The 19,398-nt window shown below is 40.8% G+C and overlaps 1 protein-coding gene across 1 annotated transcript in view; it reads right to left on the bottom strand.

Moving 5' to 3' along the window:
* The window catches only part of Nbas (NBAS subunit of NRZ tethering complex), a 285,029-nt gene extending 272,930 nt beyond the window's left edge, over positions 1–12,099 (bottom strand). The window contains exons 1-6 of the mRNA XM_070025017.1: positions 11,960–12,099; positions 8,512–8,566; positions 7,605–7,641; positions 5,290–5,367; positions 4,022–4,069; positions 998–1,041 (exon numbers count right to left, since the gene is read on the bottom strand). Coding sequence (XP_069881118.1) covers positions 998–1,041; positions 4,022–4,069; positions 5,290–5,367; positions 7,605–7,641; positions 8,512–8,566; positions 11,960–12,076 — 379 coding nt within the window. The 5' untranslated portion in view covers positions 12,077–12,099. The remainder of the gene's footprint in view (positions 1–997; positions 1,042–4,021; positions 4,070–5,289; positions 5,368–7,604; positions 7,642–8,511; positions 8,567–11,959) is intronic.
* Between the last annotated feature and the right edge of the window lie 7,299 nt (positions 12,100–19,398).

Here is a 19,398-nt window from a genome sequence, read left to right on the forward strand (position 1 = left end):
CCGACTTAGACTTTCTCTTAACACAGTTAAAATTTCTGTTAGGTCCGCTCCTGGATGGCGAGCAGACTCCACCCTCCTCGCAGCAAAGTCTCCACCCAGTACCTGCATTACCTAGGCAACTGGGACACCTGGAAGAGGTCACATCTGCATCCGCTGAGGTCACATCTGAATTTGATGTGGCCACACCTTTCCCCGCCCATACCCTACATAAGGCCTAGCCCAGGCCCAGACGCTCTCTTGCTCTTGCTGCTCTTTTCTTGCTCCCTCTGTTCTATTCTAGCTCTCTCTCTTTCCCAGCCACGTGGAGTGCCAAACTTGCCTGGTCCCAGCAGGTCTACCCCTTACCTGAATACCACGTGAGTGCTACTGTTCTTATCCCTCTCTCTGCTCTTTTCTGGCTCTTTTCTCTCTCTTTCCTCTCTTCCCAGCTCTCTCTCATTCCCAGGCTTTTCCCAGCCACGTGGGGTGCCAACCTTGCCTGGTCCCAGCAGATCTACTGAATAAACCTACCCCTTACCTGAATACCACGTGCATGCTGCTGCTGTTCTTACTCAGCTACCTCTTTTTAAAAACCTAACAATTTCAAATCCTTCTAAAATGTGTATCTTAAAATTTAAGGCACCAGGAAAAATCAGCTTCAATTGTTTAACTATTTCAACACATAGTTGTAATAATTCATATTAATAATTAAGAAACATTGTAAACCATTATACATTTGAAGTTTTCATTTTTAAAACACTTTGGAGCCAGGTGCTGGTAGCTTACACGTGTAACCTCAACTATTCAGGAGGCTGAGATATAAGGATCCCAGTTCAAAGCCAGTCCAGGCAGGAAAATCCAAAGACTCTTATCTCCAATTAACCAGCAAAAAGGCCAGGAGCAGAACTGTGTCTCAAGCATTAGGGCATAAGCCTTGGACAAAAAAGTAATGGGCAGCACCCAGGCCCTGAGTTCAAGCACCAGGACTGGAACACACACACACTTTGGAAACTCTTACCTTGACATTTCCCAATAATAGATGTAAAATCATCTTTAGCAGACCTGTAAAAAGTATATATGCACATTCAGGACAATATTATTACCCTAATAACACTACTATATAAGTGCATGAATGCACCAGAGACACTATGGGCTAGACAGATTTCATATATGACAATAAATTTTTTCTCTTACAGAGACAACCTCCAAAACTCACTCTTGACAATAATTTCCTCCATCTTTCATGTTGCATCAGAAATGGAACTATGGTATAATACAGTGATATGGCACAAATTGAGTTAAATAATGGTTTTCAACGCAATACACTTCCAAAGATTCTGATTCAGTAAATTGGGGAGAAGACCAAAGTATTTTTTAAAGCTCCACAGAGTGATCCTAGTTAAGAGCCATAATCTGTATCATATTACAAAGTTTGATCACTTAGCAAAATAAAAAATCTCATTATTAATAAATGAAATAGGCAGTGGCTCAAGCCTGTAATCCTAGCTATTCAGGAGGCTGAGGTCTGAAGATTATGGTTCAAAGCCAGCCCAGAAGGAAAGTCTGTAAAACTCTTATCTCAAACAAACCACCAGAAAACCAGAAGTGGCACTGTGGCTCAAGTGGTAGAGCACTAGCCTTGAGCTGAGGAACTGAGGGACAGTGCCCAGGCCCAGAATTCAAGTCCCAAGACTGACATAAATAAATTAATTAATAGATAAATTAATAGCCTAACTAGGTTACCATATTTAAATTAGTGAGCCATTTAAAATGTCATCTTGTAATACATATCAAAGTAGTATAATTATTTAAACTATTCAAAAAAGAAAACTGGGGGGCTGGGAAGGTGGCTCAGTGGTGGAGTGCTTGCCTTACATGCATGAGGCCCTGGGTTCGATTCCTCAGCACCACATAAGCAGAAAAAGCCAGAAGTGGGGCTGACGCTCAAGTGGTAGAGTGCTAGCCTTCAGCTGAAGAGCTGAGGGACAGCACCCAGGCCCAGCTTTCAGGCCCCACAACCGACCAAAAAAAAATGGTAAACCTTCTAAAACATAATTTAATGAAAATTATCTAAAATTTGCATGTTTAAAGCATTTGACTTAGCAATCTACTTCTATGAAATTATCCTCAGGAAACAGTTATAGATTTATATAGACATCAAAAAATTAATGTAGCCTAATTTATGAAAGAGAAAAATATATTCAGTATAAGATGATTAATTACATTTTGCTATGTGTGTACAATGAAATATGATGCAATTACCATGTGACATAGTAAGATGTTCATAATATATTAATTCTCAAAGGTTAACCACATAAAAGGGATACAAATTAAAGGATGTAAATTAAATTTATAAATTACTGAAGCAATTCACAAGTTGGTATCACACAGAAAATACATTATGCACTAAAAGTATGTATCATTCACACTGTCTGCAGATAAAAAAAGTTTCAAAAAACACAAATCAAGATATTAATAATAAACTCTGGGTAGCAGAATAATAACTTATTTCTAGGGGTTTTTTTTGAGGGAGTTGTTTTGGTTTTGCTTTTGTTTACTGGCAATACTGGGTTTGAACTTGGCCTCACACTTGCAATACAGATGCTCTACCACTAAGCCACACCTCTAGCCCTCCTTCCTTATATTAAACTATATTTTCTAATATTTCTAAAAAATAAAGCTGCATGTTATTTTTTAAATTTTTTAAAAATTCTTACATTTAACATTTTAAAAAATATTGTTATAATATTATTAAAGACAATTATAAACATAGGAAGAACTTCCCTTACATTATGCAGCTTTTAAGTAAAATAGAGTCGTTAAACTGTGGCAAAACTGGGTCTGGCTCTCTGTGTGTGACTGAGACAAAGAACTTAGTGTAAGTTTTGCTTTCCTTCAAATAAAACAGATGATGGCATCCTTACCCAGCTTAGGGAAAGAAATAAAGGGGACATTAGCAATTGCTCATTACTTTCACCCTTACTATAATTTTAAATAATTGTCACTACTTTTTAGAGGTAAAAGGAAGGAGATGTCTATTGGGTTTTATTTAAATTTTACACACTTATTCACTTACAACAGTTAAACATTCACTTTGGGGGTAGAGAATTTATATGCCTTTTTCAGAGTAGTCTCTTATTTTACTGCTTTCTGTTGTGTTCTTGATGGCTGCTAATTAGCTCCCATATTTGTAACAGCCAATAATCATAAGAAATTATTGCTTTACTGATGAAGAAATGAGGAAATACATATGAACCACTTGTAATCTGTAGCTGCTGCCAAAATACAAATTAAAGAAGCACTAAGAAGCAATTCATAAGCTATTTCTTATCCACAGGAGCACCAACAGAAGCAAGTCAAGGATGTCATATTAGAGCAAGTGATTAATATCATTTGAACTCATCACTAAAGTAAAACTAGGAAACAACAGTCCAGATATAGCTAGGCACCTAGAAATTTCTTCCCATTGCTTTTTTTTGAGACCCAAGAGTTAGGCCTTGTCTATTTCAGAGGTGCCATACATTTTGTATGCTATTGCAAATTTCTCCCAGGATTTAGTTGGGATTGGTGCTTTTCTCTCATAACTAATACAGTGTTTAAAAATAAGACATTTGGAATACCAGCATACTGAAGTTTTTTAGATGAGTATTTAATAATATTGAGGGACTTGAGCAGACAGATAATAGTATAGATCATATAGTGCTGGGCTCAAGTAATAAGTGACCCTGGTCACATTACAACAAAGCTATGCCTACCTGAGCTTTTGTGTGTTTGGCTGACATAGCAGTAACTGGCCAAATAGGATTTCCAGAGGCTGGGAGTGTAAATGGGGATGGGGTAGGGCAGGAGGGGAGGGGGGGAATTATCCTATCCTAGCCAAAGAAAGTACCATTCATAAGTTGGTGCTTGACACAAATTTAAGTGATTTAATAGTGAAATCCCTTTAAAAATACCACTTTTATAAAGCTTAAAATGCTCAGTTCTTACATAGCAAGTCAACTTTTTCTCAAAACTCTTACATATGAAGAATATTAAAAATTACCTAATCTCCACACACTGATCTTGAACAGCAGCCAGCAGCTTTCCATTGCTTTTAGGGTAAAAGGAGAAAGTAAAATCTATTATGAATATTTGTAATGGTCTTCAACACAGGTGGAATAATTTTAACAAGATAAAAGCATTTCTAAATTACTTTGCTCTATTTATTCATATTTTGGCTTTACAATTCAATGAGTATATAAGCACAAAATCACAGAAAATGATTCAATACATATTGAATTAACATGCCTAAACAAAACTACTCATACATATTAAAGAGAATTTAGCTTGGTACTGGGAGTTCATGCCTATAATCCTAGCTACTCAGGTGTCTCAAATCTGAGGATCGTGGTTCGAAGCCAACCCAGGCAAGAAAGTCTGTGAGACTCTTATCTCCAATTAATTACACAAAAAGCAGGAAGTAGAACTGTGGTTCAGGTGGTAGAGCACTAGCCTTGAGCACAGCAACTCAGGGACAATGCCAAAGTCCTGATTTCAAACTTCAGGACTATCATTTTAAAAAAGGGGGGGGTGGGGGGGAATTAGGCCAGGCACTGATGGCTCACATCTATATCTTAGGTACCCAGGACGCTGAGACACAGAGGATTTCATTCAGTTCAAGGACAGCCTGTCCTGTTTGCTAGACTCCAAGTCCAAAATAATCAGCCAAAAGTTGAGCTTTAGGTGTGGCTCAAGTGGCAGAGCACCAGCCTAGCAAACTGAAGGCCCTGAGTTAAAATCCCACTAACACCATCATCATTAGTGGGGAGGGGGGGAGGCGGGGGGGGGGGGGAGGAGAGAGGGGGGGGGACTTATATACACTAAAAATTTAAATGAGTAGTCTTTAACTCCCTTGCATGGAGAGGAGGAAATGTTTCTCTTCATTGCTCCCTACTTTATGTTGTTAGACTGAAATAAATCCTTGCTAAAATTAAGAGAAAGAAAGACAAAAAGAGAGAATGAAAGCTATAAGCACCCTGGACCAGTATGCTAGTACAAGCCTGTGATTCCAGCTACTCAAGAGTTAGAGGTAGGAAGAATGCAGTTCAAAACAAGAAAAAATCTTAGGACTCTATCTGAAAACAAACTGAAAACCAAAGGACCAAAGCATGGCCAAAGTGGTAGTGTGTTTGGTAATGAGGCAAGAAGAAGAAAGAAGAAAGGAGGAGAAGGAAAAAAGAAAGAAAGCCATAACCCCAAAATTAGTATCCAAAATGAAATTTGTAAGCTAACTCTGATAGAAAAAATTATACAAATTATATACATACTTACCTTGCAAGAACCAAATGCCAATTGATCTGTTTATTAACCAAGCGAACCAGTCCATCAGGGAGCAAGAAAGGTACAGGGCTGAAACCATAACACATCAGCTCATTGTAATCATGGAAATCACAGATAAGTAGGTAAATGTTACATAAATAACACATACATCTGTACAGAAAACAGGGCGTCTTTCCATTAGCATACAAAGTCTGAATATTAGCAGATCCACAATCAAAAGTTATTGATATCTGAATTTTACTCTATATATTTGTCTATATCCAGAAAACCCATTAGTATAGTATGTTCTAAAGTATAAACTTATGTCCTTCTCAACAATTACTAGGAAGTTCTGCCTCAACTGTAACCAAAAAAAAAAAAAAAAAAGCCTAGCAGAGTCTCTAACTCACGAAAAGGAAAGACATTTCCAAGAACTAGAAATGAAAAGGTAATTAAAGCTAGAATTAGGCAAGCAAAAAAGAAACACAGAAAAGCCAAACAAGACTTTAATATACAGGACAGAAAAAGCCACATATAACAAATACTGCCCCCCAAAACCTCTAGGTTTAATTACCATAAATTCAAAAACATCATTGGAAGTGCAATCTTCTTGAGAATAACTTTTATCATGAGGAATAACACACATAAGCCTGGGGTGCATGCACAACTTGTATAATTACCACCATGACTAATTTAAGGAAGAAGACTACTCAAGACCAGTCGTGGTAGCACACACCTGTAATACCAGCTACTGTGGACGATCATAGTTGATGGCCAGCCAAAGTAAAAAGTGACCTGGTATAGTATCTCAATCAATAAGCCAGGCTTTGTGGCACATGTTTGCAATCCTAGCCAAATAAGAGGCCACATAAATCATCAGTCTAAGGCTAGCCAGGCAGGCAAAGTTGTGAGATCCTATCTGAAAAATAGCTTAAGTTTTGTTTTTTTTTTAAATCCTATGATTCCTGGGGGCATAACTCATGCAATGGAGCACCTGCCTAGCAAATACAAGATCCTGAATTCAAACCCCAGTATTGTAAAAAATTAAAAAGAAAGTCCAGCATCCTAAAAAAATGAAACAGATGGTTCCTGAGAGGAGGGGAGACAGCTACTGCTGGTTGACACGAAGGTGCTTGCGTAAGAACACAAAGCTGTGTGACAGCAGAAAGGACTGGCCAGAAGTAGTCATGAGTACAGATGTATTTCCTGTCCACTTTACCCCAGGTGCTCAAGACTCCTCTATGTCCCTATTCCCATAATCCACTCTCCTCATTCATCTCATCTCTACTCTATCACTCCTCACAACTCCAAAAAAAAAAAAAAAAAAACAAGACAAAATTCAGTCAAGAAGTCTACATAGGTATGTGTATACAACACACACACACACACACACACACACAATAAAAGCAGAAAAATCCTAGACAAGTCCAACAGAAGGTGCAAAGGTTGCTTTTATAGAACTGTATTATCTCTGGTGCTTTTGATTTTAAGATTAAGGAAAATGATCTGTAGTAAACAGTTCTTTCGAACAAATTCATACATGCTTCTAAAAACAGAATACTAATTTCTCTGTTGCTTTGGAAGCTGAAAAGCAACCTCATTTCTGATTATATACTGTACACCTAAAAAATTTAAACATACAAAAGAACTAAAACTTAAAGAACCTTTTCTAATATACAGCAATTATACATTAACATATAGCAATAAGAACAAAAATGCTCCTTTAGGCCAGGCACCAGGGACACATGCCTATAATCCTAACTACTGAAGAGGCTGAGATCTGAGGAACTCAGCTTAAAATCAGCCCAGGCAGGAATGTCTGTGAGACAGTTACTCCAATAAACTACTAAAAAACCCAACTGGTAGAGTGCTAGCCTTGAGCAAAAGAAACTCAGGGACAGTGCCCAGGCCCTGAGTTCAAGTCCCAGAACCCACAAACCCATTCCCACCCCCCCCCCACATTCCCCACACACACCCACACACAAATGGCCCTTAAAAGAAAAGTAAGCCACAACCCATCACGTGGGCATTTGAGAAAAGGCCAAGAACCCTGGACAGAAGAAGCACTCAGAGAACGAAGATCATCAAGGCCACAGAGGGATCTTCAGCTTATACTAAAATACTTGACACATCTGCTTCAGGAACCAGGTTTACCTGAACATCAGCGTCTACACAGTATCTTATACTAAAATACTTGACATCTGCTTCAGAAACCAGGTTTACCTGAACATCAGCATCTACATAGTCATCTGTGATTCAGTTATGAAAACTTAAATCACAAACAAGATACCAAGTTACATTGTTTCTTTGAAGAACTGAAGACTCACCTGTACCAGATGTACTGGCGTAAAAATAATAAATGATCTGTAATAAAAAGAGTAAAGAAATATGAAATATGTCTCCCATTTTCATTCATTTCAATAGATTTACATGTAAAGTTGGTTAGTAGTTAAATGACTGTACAGGTTAATCAAACTTACTATTTGTGAATCTCTGAGCAAATGTATCCAAACATTATGTGATCTACTTAAAATAGCCTCTTGATATTTTTTTACTTTCAACATCCACAACTCCTCTGAGACTCAACTGTACTTAATCTCTTTCATTCCGTATAGAACACATCCATAGAGGCTAAACCTAGGCTATCCTTTAGCACTGAGCTGCACTAAAGATGTGTGTGTATAAAACACTTGTATATACATACATGAATCTGTACACAAATACGTACAAAATTAAACTCCAATAACATGTCTTACTTTCACCAAGCTCCAGAGTCTAAACAACACATGTTAAAAATCTCTAAACTTTGTTTAGCATAGTGTTCCAGCCTATAATTTCAGCTATTCAAACAGATGGAAATCCGGAGTACAGTTCAAGGCCAGCCCCAGAAAAAAGCTAGCAAAGCCCACCACCTCAATAAAAAAGCTGGGTGTGATGGCAGATGCCAGTCAGCATAGTCTGTAGATAGGAGGATCCCAGCCCAGGCCAATCTAGGCAAAGACTTGAGATTGTATATGAAAAACAACCAAATCAAAAAGAGCTACGGCTTGGCTGAGTACTGGAGGGCCTGCCCAGCGTGCAGCCCTGCACTCAAACACCAGTACCAGAAGAACTTTCTAAGATTGCAATGACAAATCTCTAAACTCCCCTAAAACTGAACAATTACAAGTTAAACAGGGTTTAAAAGTACCCACCTAACCTTATCACATACAGTAAGATAAATGAGCTATTTACCTCTGATTGCTTTCGTGATGATGAATGATGCTCCATGCTTTCGGTTACCTCTAGGCTACAATAAAATTAAAAAAAAAAAAAACCTTACATTTGAAGATTTTATAATAATACTTGTACATCTTCACTAATGTAAACATACACTTCTTTACTACTTTACTAATTCTGGGAAAACTGAATACAAAGTACCAGTACCTAAAAACTACTTCCAAACTGAAACAAAAATAGTATGATCATAGGTGGGCACTGGGGACTTGTGCCTATAATTCTAGCCACCTAAGAAGCTGGAATCTAAGGATCACAGTTCAAAGCCAGCCCAAGCAAAAAAGTGTGAGACTCTTGTCTCCAATTAACCATCAAAAAGTGGAGTTACAGATCAAAAGGTAGAGCACTAGCCTTGAGCAAAAGCTAAAGGACAGTTCCCGGAACCTTAGTTCAACCTCTAGTACCAGTATGCTCTCACTCTCTTGCACGTGCATGCACGCACTAGTGTCTCCCTCTCTCTGTCTCTCTCTGTCTCTCTCTCTCTCTCTCTCTCTCTCACACACACACACACACACACACACACACACACACACACACACACACACACACACACACACACACACACACACACACACACACACACACACACACACACACAAAAGTATGCAAGTATAACCAGAATCTGGTATCGAGGGAATAAGGTAAGTTAAGTGGTTACAGGTAGGCATATAGCAGAATGAAATCTGAATACAAGAACTGAGGCTAGAAACTGTTTTCAAACCAAAACACCCATGGAACAATGAGAGAAATCTAAAGCGAAGATATAAACTGCCAATTCAATAACCTACTTGAGCTGGCTTCAGAGCCCTAAAACAAACTTTGTTCATAAGAAAAGTAGATATAGCTGTTGTACATCCATACAGACAGTACTATTAATGAAATACAGATATAATTGTTAAATAATTCCATTCTGTCAGTATAAACTGAACACATTCATGTATCATGCACATTAAACAAACCAAAAACTACATATAGGTAAGATAGACTAAAGTACTGTAAAGAAAAATACAATGAACAGACAATGGTGAGTGCAGACATACATTGCTTTAGAACAGTTTCACTCAACAAACATGAAGTGATTGTCTAGATCCAATTCGGCCCTGGGGATGGATAGAAAGATGAGTCAGATACAGCTACACTGTAAAAGCTTCAACAGCTGAAATCACAGATGTGGAAAAAGAACAAAAAGGAAGGGAGGGAGGGAAAAGGAAAGGCAAAAGAAAAGTGAAAGGAAAAGGAAAAGGAAAGGAAGAAAAAAGGGAAGGGAAGGTCAGCAAAATGATATAAGGTTTCAATATAAGGCGATATTGTGCTTATGGGTTTTGTTTTTTATTTAGTTCATGTCAGTACTGGGCTTGAACTCATCTGAGAGCCACAAGCTCTCAGCTGGCTTTTTCACTCAAGACTGGAGTTATACTACTTGAGTCACAGCTCAACTTTGGCTTTTTGGTGGTTAACTAGAGATAGGAGTCTTTGTGGCCTTTTCTGCCTGGACTGGCTTTGATATGTGATCCTCAGATCTCAGTTTCTGGATTCACTAGGATTACAAGTGTGAGCCAGCTATATGCTTGTTTTAAAATAAATTTATCATGTGAATCATTCCAGAACATTATTGCAATTAATGTTAAGAAATAGGAACTTGTCCTTATTCAAGCCACAAAACTTGTTATCCAACCCACAGGCTGTAGCAACAACTACATGACCTATAGAGTATTCACAGTAGGCAAGACAGAGGCTAAGAAATACTTGAAAAGCAATTAAATTTGCATATCTCTGCATGCCTAAAATATCCCTTATTCAGGATAAACAGAGCGTGCAATGGAAGAAAGTCATATGGGAAAAACTACAAACTGGCAGAAAAATGAGCTGAAGAATAGTTGCTCCAATCAACAAAATGTTCAGAGAAGTAAAAAGAAAGTTTGATGCTACCATCTTTACTAAAGAATCTTTTTGATCTGGCTGCTTCCTCTGAGTCTGATACAGGAACTGGCACATGCTGGGCACTCTCAAAGTAATACTTGCTGAGTAAACAGGTCTGTGTCCGCTGCTCTTCAACCTGTGACAAGGGAAGTCCTGCCACCCTCCCATAACCGACTACCCCCGAGGCCAGTTCCCGCAACCGACCCAGGAAACTTCGTCCCTGGCTGAGCTGCCACGCCCTGGGCAGCAGCTCCTCCTTCTCCACCCTTGGCATTTCGTTCTCATCTCCTCTACAGTAACGCAGCATTTCCCTCTCACTAACGGGAAGCATTTGAGGAAACTCCGTGAAAACGACTTATCCCGGATTCCCCAGCCTTCGCAGACTGTGGAGAGCACACAAACACACACACGCACACGCACACACGCACACACACACACACACACACACACACACACACACACACACACACACACACACACACACACACACACACACACACACACACACACAGTCTAAATGCTTGAATCATACAAGAACAGCTGGAAGCAGAGGGTTAGATCCCAGGGCCCACCAGACGCTGAGAAAACAGAAGGGCCCAGCCAAACTCTCTTATTGCTGAAGACAGCCCCAGCTAGAGAAAAGGACCTTGGGAGGACAATCGAGAGCACCACCTGGAGGACAGCGGGAGGATTATTAAGAGAACCATAGGGAGGACCCCCGGGAGGATCATTGGGAGTATCACCGGGAGGAGCATTGGGAGGACCCCCGCGAGGAGCATCGGTAGGACCATCGGGGACCCCCGGGAGGACCATCGGGAGGACCCCCGGGAGGACCCCCGGGAGGACCCCCGGGAGGATCATCAGGAAGACCCCCGGTAGGGCCCCCGGGAGGACCATCGGGAGGACCCCGGGAGGAGCATCGGGAGGAGCATTGGGAGGATCACCGGGAGGACCATCAGGAGGACCCCCGGGAGGACCATCGGGAGGACCGTCGGGAGGACCCCGGGAGGAGCATCGGGAGGAGCATTGGGAGTATCACCGGGAGGATCCCCGGGAGGACCATCGGGAGGACCCCCGGGAGGACAGTCGGGAGGACAGTCGGGAGGACCCCGGGAGGAGCATCGGGAGGAGCATTGGGAGGATCACCGGGAGGATCCCCGGGAGGACCGTCGGGAGGACCATCGGGAGGACCCCGGGAGGACCATCGGGAGGACCGTCGGAAGGACCGCTCCTGCGATAAAGGAGAACCCGCGCCAGACCCAGCGAGAAGTGCCCGGAGCGCGCTGTCCCCCGAGTCGGGGCCCGGGACTCCCGGCGGGCTGACCCCTCCCCGCGGGACCCGCCGCCCCCCGCGAGCCGGCGCGGTTACCACGGCGACCGCACCCGCAGCCCAGCCCGCCCCGCTCCGCCCCGCTCCGCGACGTGGCTCCGCCCGCGGGCGCCCGCGCTGAGCTGGCGGCCGCCGCCGTGGAGGGGCCGGGCTCACCTGCACTTCGGTCTCCGGCGGCCACTCGGTGTTGACCAACAAGTCGTAGAGGATCGTCTCCTCCTCGGTCTCTGCCGCGCCGGGACTCGAAGCCGGTCCTGACCTGGAGGCCGCCATGTTGGCCCCAGACAGAGCGGCGAAGGCGCGGGAGGCGCGGGAGGGGGGTGTCGCCCGCCACGTCGCTACGGCATCCCAGGCGGGACACGCTTCCCCGACGCGGCCGCTGTTGATTGGTCTAGACACTGCGAAAGGCGGGGTGAAAAGTAGAGGGGCGAAGGCTCATTGGAGGATTGGCTCATTGGAGGTTTGGTCCTGGGCGTGGTTCTGAAGCGCTCGACCCGGAGCCTCGGGTCACTGGACCTTTCTAACCCAGTCAGCTGTTACCATACAGAAGTGGCTTGGTAGTGTGGTTTGATTTGACTTTTGGTTGGGTTTGGTTTAGTGACAGTCTCAATACGCAGTCCTGGCAGGTCTGGCACCAGCCTCCGCCTCTGCCTCCCAGATGCTGAGATAACAACCCCTAGCCTCCAAACCTGGCACTGGATTTTAACTCATGGTAGAATTTGAACACAATGGAGAAGGTCTGAGGAATGTATTTTATTTAGGGAAATGGGTGAGCCAAGACAGATAGAAAAAGTTGATAGAACAAAGAGACAATACAACTTGAGACAATACAACTTAGGCTGGGGGCGGGGGGAAGCATGTAGGGCACTAAAGGTAAGATAAATTAACAGCAGCTTCATTTGGTCGTTCATTCATTGAATCATTCACTCAACAAGTGCCTCTCTGTAGAAAGCCCCGGACCACAGATGCTGCCTATTAATGACTGCACTGTGTACAAGGTGTTAGCATGGTATCAACGTTCAAAAGCAGCACAATTTTCCAGTTGCAATAGGATTGCAATTAAATCGCATAATATCCAACGAGATTCATTAAGCAGTAAATAAATGATACTACCAGAAAGCCTCCAATGGCTCCCATTCCTCTTAAGGCTATATGATCTCTAAGCCTTACATCACTGCCTGTTCCCCTCAGTCAGTCTCAACAACAAGCTCTTACTGCCCTTGCTGCCTTCCGCCTCGCAGCCTGGTTTTATCTGAAACACTCCTCACACATAAACACCAAGGACTCTGCCTCAGCCGTTCCCTCTGATGTTTGCTGGGTTCATCTTCATCACCAAGCTTTTGTTTAAATATCACCTCCTTTCTGAAACCTACCTTGCCTGCTCATTTAAGTTTGCAATTACCTTCCCTAAGACCAGGTATCCTGATCTTTCCTCATGCCTGCTCTTTTTTTTTCATAACATTTGGCATCTGAAAATGCCATGTAATTTATTTTGGCTCTGTGTATCACTTCTTCATTCTCTAACATGTAAGCAGAGTGCTCTATCTATATCCACAATGGGTTGGACATACATCCCTCCAATATCCCAAGACAGTGAGGGATCAGCACAGAGCAGAGGACACAATAAGTATTATTTATTGAAATGAGCAATTTCAAAAATAAAGCATTTTACTTTTAATTGGAACAGTTTTAACATCTTGTCCAAGCTGACTACAAGTGCTGGTCTCAGTGATCTTCTTACCCCAGATTCCTGAATGGTTGGGACTATAGTAAAGGCCCACGACACCAAGCTTTTCAATATAATTTTTAAACCCACTATCTCTTCAAAGTATTTCTTCTCATAGCAGATGTTGCAACCCTCAGCATCTCCTGTCCTTACCCCCACTCAGCCTGACATGTTTCAAGTCTGCAAGAGCACTTCTGACATTGCACATTGCAGGGCATGAAGAGGGAGCATCTCTATTCCCATGCAAAGCAATGAGGATGCCCACTGGAGTTATACAGAGTAACTCTCACCTTCGGTGCACCAAGTTTCCTTGGCTCTTTGCCCCACCCCCTCTCCATCTCATCCTTTGACAATTGATACTGCGGTTGCTTTCGGCTTCATCCATTTTTTTTCCACCATGTCCACTGATGACTCAGCTATAGCCAAGAGGTAGCTGGTCAAGCTGGCAAAACAAGCTTCCTTCTTACCTGGTATGCAAAAGGATACCACTGCAAATTCATCATTAAGAATAACCTTCATGCTGTGTTAATTACCATGCCATCCTCAGATTTTCCCCATTTGCTATAGTTTGTACAATAGGACAGAAAACAGAAGATGATGCCTGTTGATCTCTGAAAGGCTCTATTAAAAAATAATACAAGGAGTTACAAAAAAGATTTCTCGTTTCTTTTTCCTAGTACATATCAAGTACACCTCAACTGAACTAAAATATAATTTATTAACTTTACTGATGACCATATAAATTTCTATCTAAGACAAAAATTACTTAACAGTATCCCTCAAAAGAAATCATTTTTCTTCTGTTAGTTCTTCCATGTAGAGCTTTCATTAACTGATAGATTCATTTTTGTGAGCTCAGCTTTTCAGTCCCTGTCAGCTAAGAGGCCCATTAAGCTAAAAGTCATTAATGATTCAGCATTTAACCCTTCAATGCTTGTGCTTATAAGAAAGGAGATTAGTTCATCGTGTGAAGTTGCTTCCCTTTTCAATTGGTAATTGTGTAATAAAATTGAATTGGGGCATTTAAGTGTTATACTATGTGTCATATATTTGTACTTGATTGGATGGAATGCAAGTTCTTTATGGAGAGTATAAATTTTTATCATCATAATAAAATAATATTGGGGAAAATTCAAGAAATTCTACTTCCTCCAGAAAGCCTAGAGAATCCCAGGCAATCCTTCCATAAATAGTGTAAGGCTCCTGTAATATCTCTTGATAGCCAAAAGAGATATCATAAAATTCCTGCACAGTTTCAGCTAAAAAGAAAATCTCCAGCCCCCTACCTAAAGCTCATTTGCTTCCATTGCTATACATTCACATAGGCCTTTTTCCTCTCTCACAAAAAATCAACTCCTACCAGAGCCACATATAATGACAGATGAAAAGATCAGCAAGTACAAATGGTAATAAGTAAAAATGCATTGGTAGTGAGGGCCCTGGTGGCTCAAACCTGTAATCCTAGCTACTCAGGAAATGAAGATCTGAAGATTATGGCTTGGAGCCAGCTCAGACAGGAAAGTCCATGAGAGTCTTATCTCTAACCACCAGAAAGCTGGAAATAGAGCCATGGGTCACATGGGAGAGTGCTATCATTGAGAAAAAAAATTTTTTAAAAAAGAAGCTCAGGGAGCCAGGCGCTTGGGCTCATGCCTGTCATCCTAGCTACTCAGGAGGATGAGATCTGAGGATTGTGGTTTGAAGCTAGCCTAGGCAGGTATGTCCGTGAGACTCTTATGTCCAATAAACTACTCAGAAATGTCCAGAAGTGGCACTGTGGCTCAAGTGGTAGAGTGCTAATCTGGAGCACAAAGAGGCTTAGGGACAGTGCCCAGACCCAGAGTTCAATCCCAGGACAAGAAAAAAAAAAAACAATGATAGCTTCTCAACAGGTACAGAAGTGTTTTAAGGTAAAATGCATTCAACTTGGATATATGTAAAAACGTTCTAAATAAAATAGTGAGAGAAAGTAAATCTACTATTGTCGACTGCACAAATAGGGGATTTGATAGAGGGAGTCTACTAGACTGTGGTAGTCTAGTCTCTTTGTGTGTGTATGTGTGAGAGAGAGAGAGAAGGGGAGAGAGAGGGAGGGAAAGAGAATGTGTCCTGAGTATTGTCCCTGAGCTTTTTTGCTCAAGACTAGCACTCTACTACTTAATTGAGCCACGGATCCACTTCCACCTTTTGGTAGTTAATTGGAGGTAGGAATCTCACAGATTTTCTTGCCCAGACTGGCTTTGAACCATAATCCTCAGATATCAGCCTCCTAAGTAGCTAGAAATACAGGCATGATCAACCAGCTCCTGAGCTTGTAGTGTCTTTAGACTTGGGAGAATGATTTAGATACTAACTTGATATTTTGTTAGGAAATGTACTGTTAATTATATTCATTAAGAGAAGAAAGAAAGAAAAAACAAATCTCCAGAACGGAATAAGCAAAGTAAAGCAAACCATCAATTTGAGGCAAGGAAGATAAGTGAGAAATAGGAAGCAAGATGAAGAAAATTCTCTTGGAATTTTGATGGTACAATAATCATTAAGCTAACATAACACACATGTACCCACAAAGCATATGTATGCACGCTCAAACACACACACACACACATACACACAACTTTTCTCTTCCATCTTTGCTTTCTTTTCTATTTGTTTAGTTGTGGTACTGGTATTTGAACTCAGACCTTGAACTTGCTAGACCCCAAGTCACCATGTGAATGTAATGTAATATACTTAGGAAGAGTAATTGTAAACATATGGGATAAAAATTTCCCTCTGTCTCTCTTCAGCTTTCAACTTCTTGCAGAAGCTCCTCAGCTATGGTATCATCAACTATTGCCTGCAAACTGCTCCCTTTTGACGAAAGGATAAACAGTGGACCACTGCACTATCTCTGTCTTTCCATCCAGTGTAAGTTCTCCAGGTTTCTTTTCTACTTCAGCTTTGTCTATGTTTAGTCATCCCATCAAGCTTTTTAATATATATCATATTATATATCATAAATAATATGATATGTAATAATTGCTATATATAATAAAGAACCTCTAGAAATATTTACTTCTTTATTTTAAATCAAATATGCATCTGTTATTGTTAGTTTTCTTCATAATGGCCATTCCAAGTGGGGTGAGGTGGAATCTCAATGTTGCTTTGATTTGCATTTCTTTTATGGACAGAGACATTGAACATTTCCTCATGTGTCTATTGGCCATTCTTATTTCTTCTTTGGAGAAGTCTCTCTTTAAGTCTCTAGCCCACTTATTATTGGAGTTGTGTCTTTGAGGATTTGTCTTGGGGGGATTTAACTTTTTTAGCTCTAAGTATATTTTAGATATGAGGCCCTTGTCTGATGTATAGCTAGCAAAGATCTTCTCCCAATCTGTGAGCTTTCTATTTATTCTGCTAGTTATGTCCTTTGTCATGCAGAAATGTAACAATTTAATGTAATCCTGTTTATCCAGCCTTTCTTTGATTTGTTGGGTTTCTGGATCTTAAGAAGTTCCAACCTATTAGAAATGAATTTTACAACTTTGTGGAGTGAGGAAGGTTGGGGAGGGAAGAGATAGTGGGAGAACAACAAAGGAGGAGGTAACAATGCTCGACAAAAACTGTACTCATTACCTTACTCATGTAACTATAACCCCTCTGTACAGCATCTTTTCAATAAAATAATATTTTTTAATTTTATTCTATTTTTCAATAAAATAATATTTTTTAAGGTTCCAACCTGTGTCAAGGAGCCCTAGTGTTTCCCCATCCCTTCCTATAATAATTTCAGGGTATCTGATCTTATATTAAGGTCTTGAATCCATTTGGAATTGATTCTGGTGCAGGGTGATATATAAAGATCTAACTTCAGCCGGGCGCTGGTGGCTCACACCTGTCATCCTAGCTACTGAGGAGTCTGAGAACTGAGGATCACCGTTCAGAGCCAGCCCAGGCAGAAAAGTCTGTGAGACTCTTATCTCCAATTAACCACCAGAAAACCGGAAGTGGTGCTGTGGCTCAAGCAGTAGAGTGATTGCCTTGAGCTGAAGAGTGCAGGGATAGCACCCAAGCCCAGAATTCAAGCCCAATGACCGACCAAACAAACAAACAAACAAACAAACAAACAAACAAACAGCGCCATTTGTTGAAGAGGCTTTCTTCCATCCTGTGATTTGGGCTCCCTTATCAAATATTAGGTGGGCATAGATCTGTGGATTCATTTCTGGGTGTTCAATTCTATTCCATTGGTGCTCAGGCTTGTCCATGTGCCAGTACCCAGCTATTTTATAATTAAGGCTTTGTAATAGAGTTTGAAGTTATACAAGGATGTAGCCAAAAGGGAATGCTACTATACTGTTGGTGGTTGTCCAACCACTCTGGAAAGTAGTATGGAGGTTCCTCAAAAGACTAAACATAGAGCTCCCCTATGACCCACTCCTGGGAATTTACCCAAATGACCACAAACCAAGCCACACTCAAGCATTTTGCTTTTTTTCCTTCCCCTCCCAAAGCTACAGAACTGTAAATACAAGATGCAGGGCAGCAACATCAAATGCAGTGAAAACAGGGGTGATACTGTGGGGGAGGAACATATAAAGAAACAAAAAAAATCACATAGTACATTATAAATACATTACGAATCATAGCAAGAAAGAAAAAAAAACACTTGCGTCCCTATCTTGGGGTTCATTTCACTTATCATCTTATCTGGTCATATGTATATAGCTTTTGACTTTTTCTGCTTGTCCCAGACATATACTAGTTATTGCAAATAAGGGAAACCATGGGACCTATGTTTCTTTGGGCCTGGCTTACTTCACTTAATATGACTTTTTCCAAGACTTTCCATTTCTTAACAAATGGGACGATGTCATTCCTTCTGATGGAGGCATGGAATTCATATATATATATATATATATATATATATATATATATATATATATATATATAAAGAAAATGTGACATATATATATATATGTCACATTTTCTTGATCCATTCATCTACTGAGGGGCATTTGGGTTGGTTCCATATCTTAGCTATGGTGAATAATACTGCAATAAACATGGTTGTGCTGGTAGCTTTGGTATAACCTTGTTTGTGATCATTTGGGTAAATGCCCAAAAGTGGGATTGTTAGGAGTGCTATGTAGAGTCTTTGGAGGAACTTCCATACTGCTGTCCAAAGTGGTTACACTCCTACCAACAATGAAGTAAGGTTCCCTTTTGGCCACATCCTCTCCAGCATCTGTTGTTATTAGATTTCTTGGTTATAGCCATTCTAACTGGACTGAGGTGGAATCTCAATGTTTTGATTTGCATTTCTTTCATGGCTGGAGAAGCTGAGCATTTCTTCATGTGTCTATTGGCCATTCTTATTTGCTCTTCAGATAAGTCTCTCTTTAAATCTTTAGCCCACTTATTAATTGGGCAGTTGTTTCTTTGAGGATTTGTTGTTGGGGGATTTAATATTTTTAGTTCTAAGTGTATTTTAGATATGAGACCCTTGTTCATTGTATGGCTAGTGAAGATCTTCTCCCAGTCCATGGACTTTCTATTGGTCTTGCTAGCTCTGTCCTTTGCCATGCAGAAGCTCTGCAGTTTCATGCAATCCCATTTGTCCAACCTTTCTTTGATTTGTTGTGTTTCTGGGTCTCTATGAAGAAAATTTCAGCCTATGCTATGGAGACCTAGAGTTTCTCCTATTTCTTCCTGTAATATTTTCAGGGTGTCTGCTTTTATTTTGAGGTCTTTGATCCATTTGGATTGATTCTGGTGCAGGGTGATATATATGGATCTAGCTTTAGTTTTCTACAGGTGTTTAACCAATTTTGCCAGCACCACTTACTGCAAAGGCTGTCTTTCTTCAATTCTATTTTTGTAG

Source organism: Dipodomys merriami, unplaced genomic scaffold, assembly GCF_024711535.1.
Source record: "Dipodomys merriami isolate MVZ:Mamm:240054 unplaced genomic scaffold, mDipMer1.0.p SCAF_17, whole genome shotgun sequence".
Lineage (NCBI taxonomy): Eukaryota > Metazoa > Chordata > Mammalia > Rodentia > Heteromyidae > Dipodomys > Dipodomys merriami.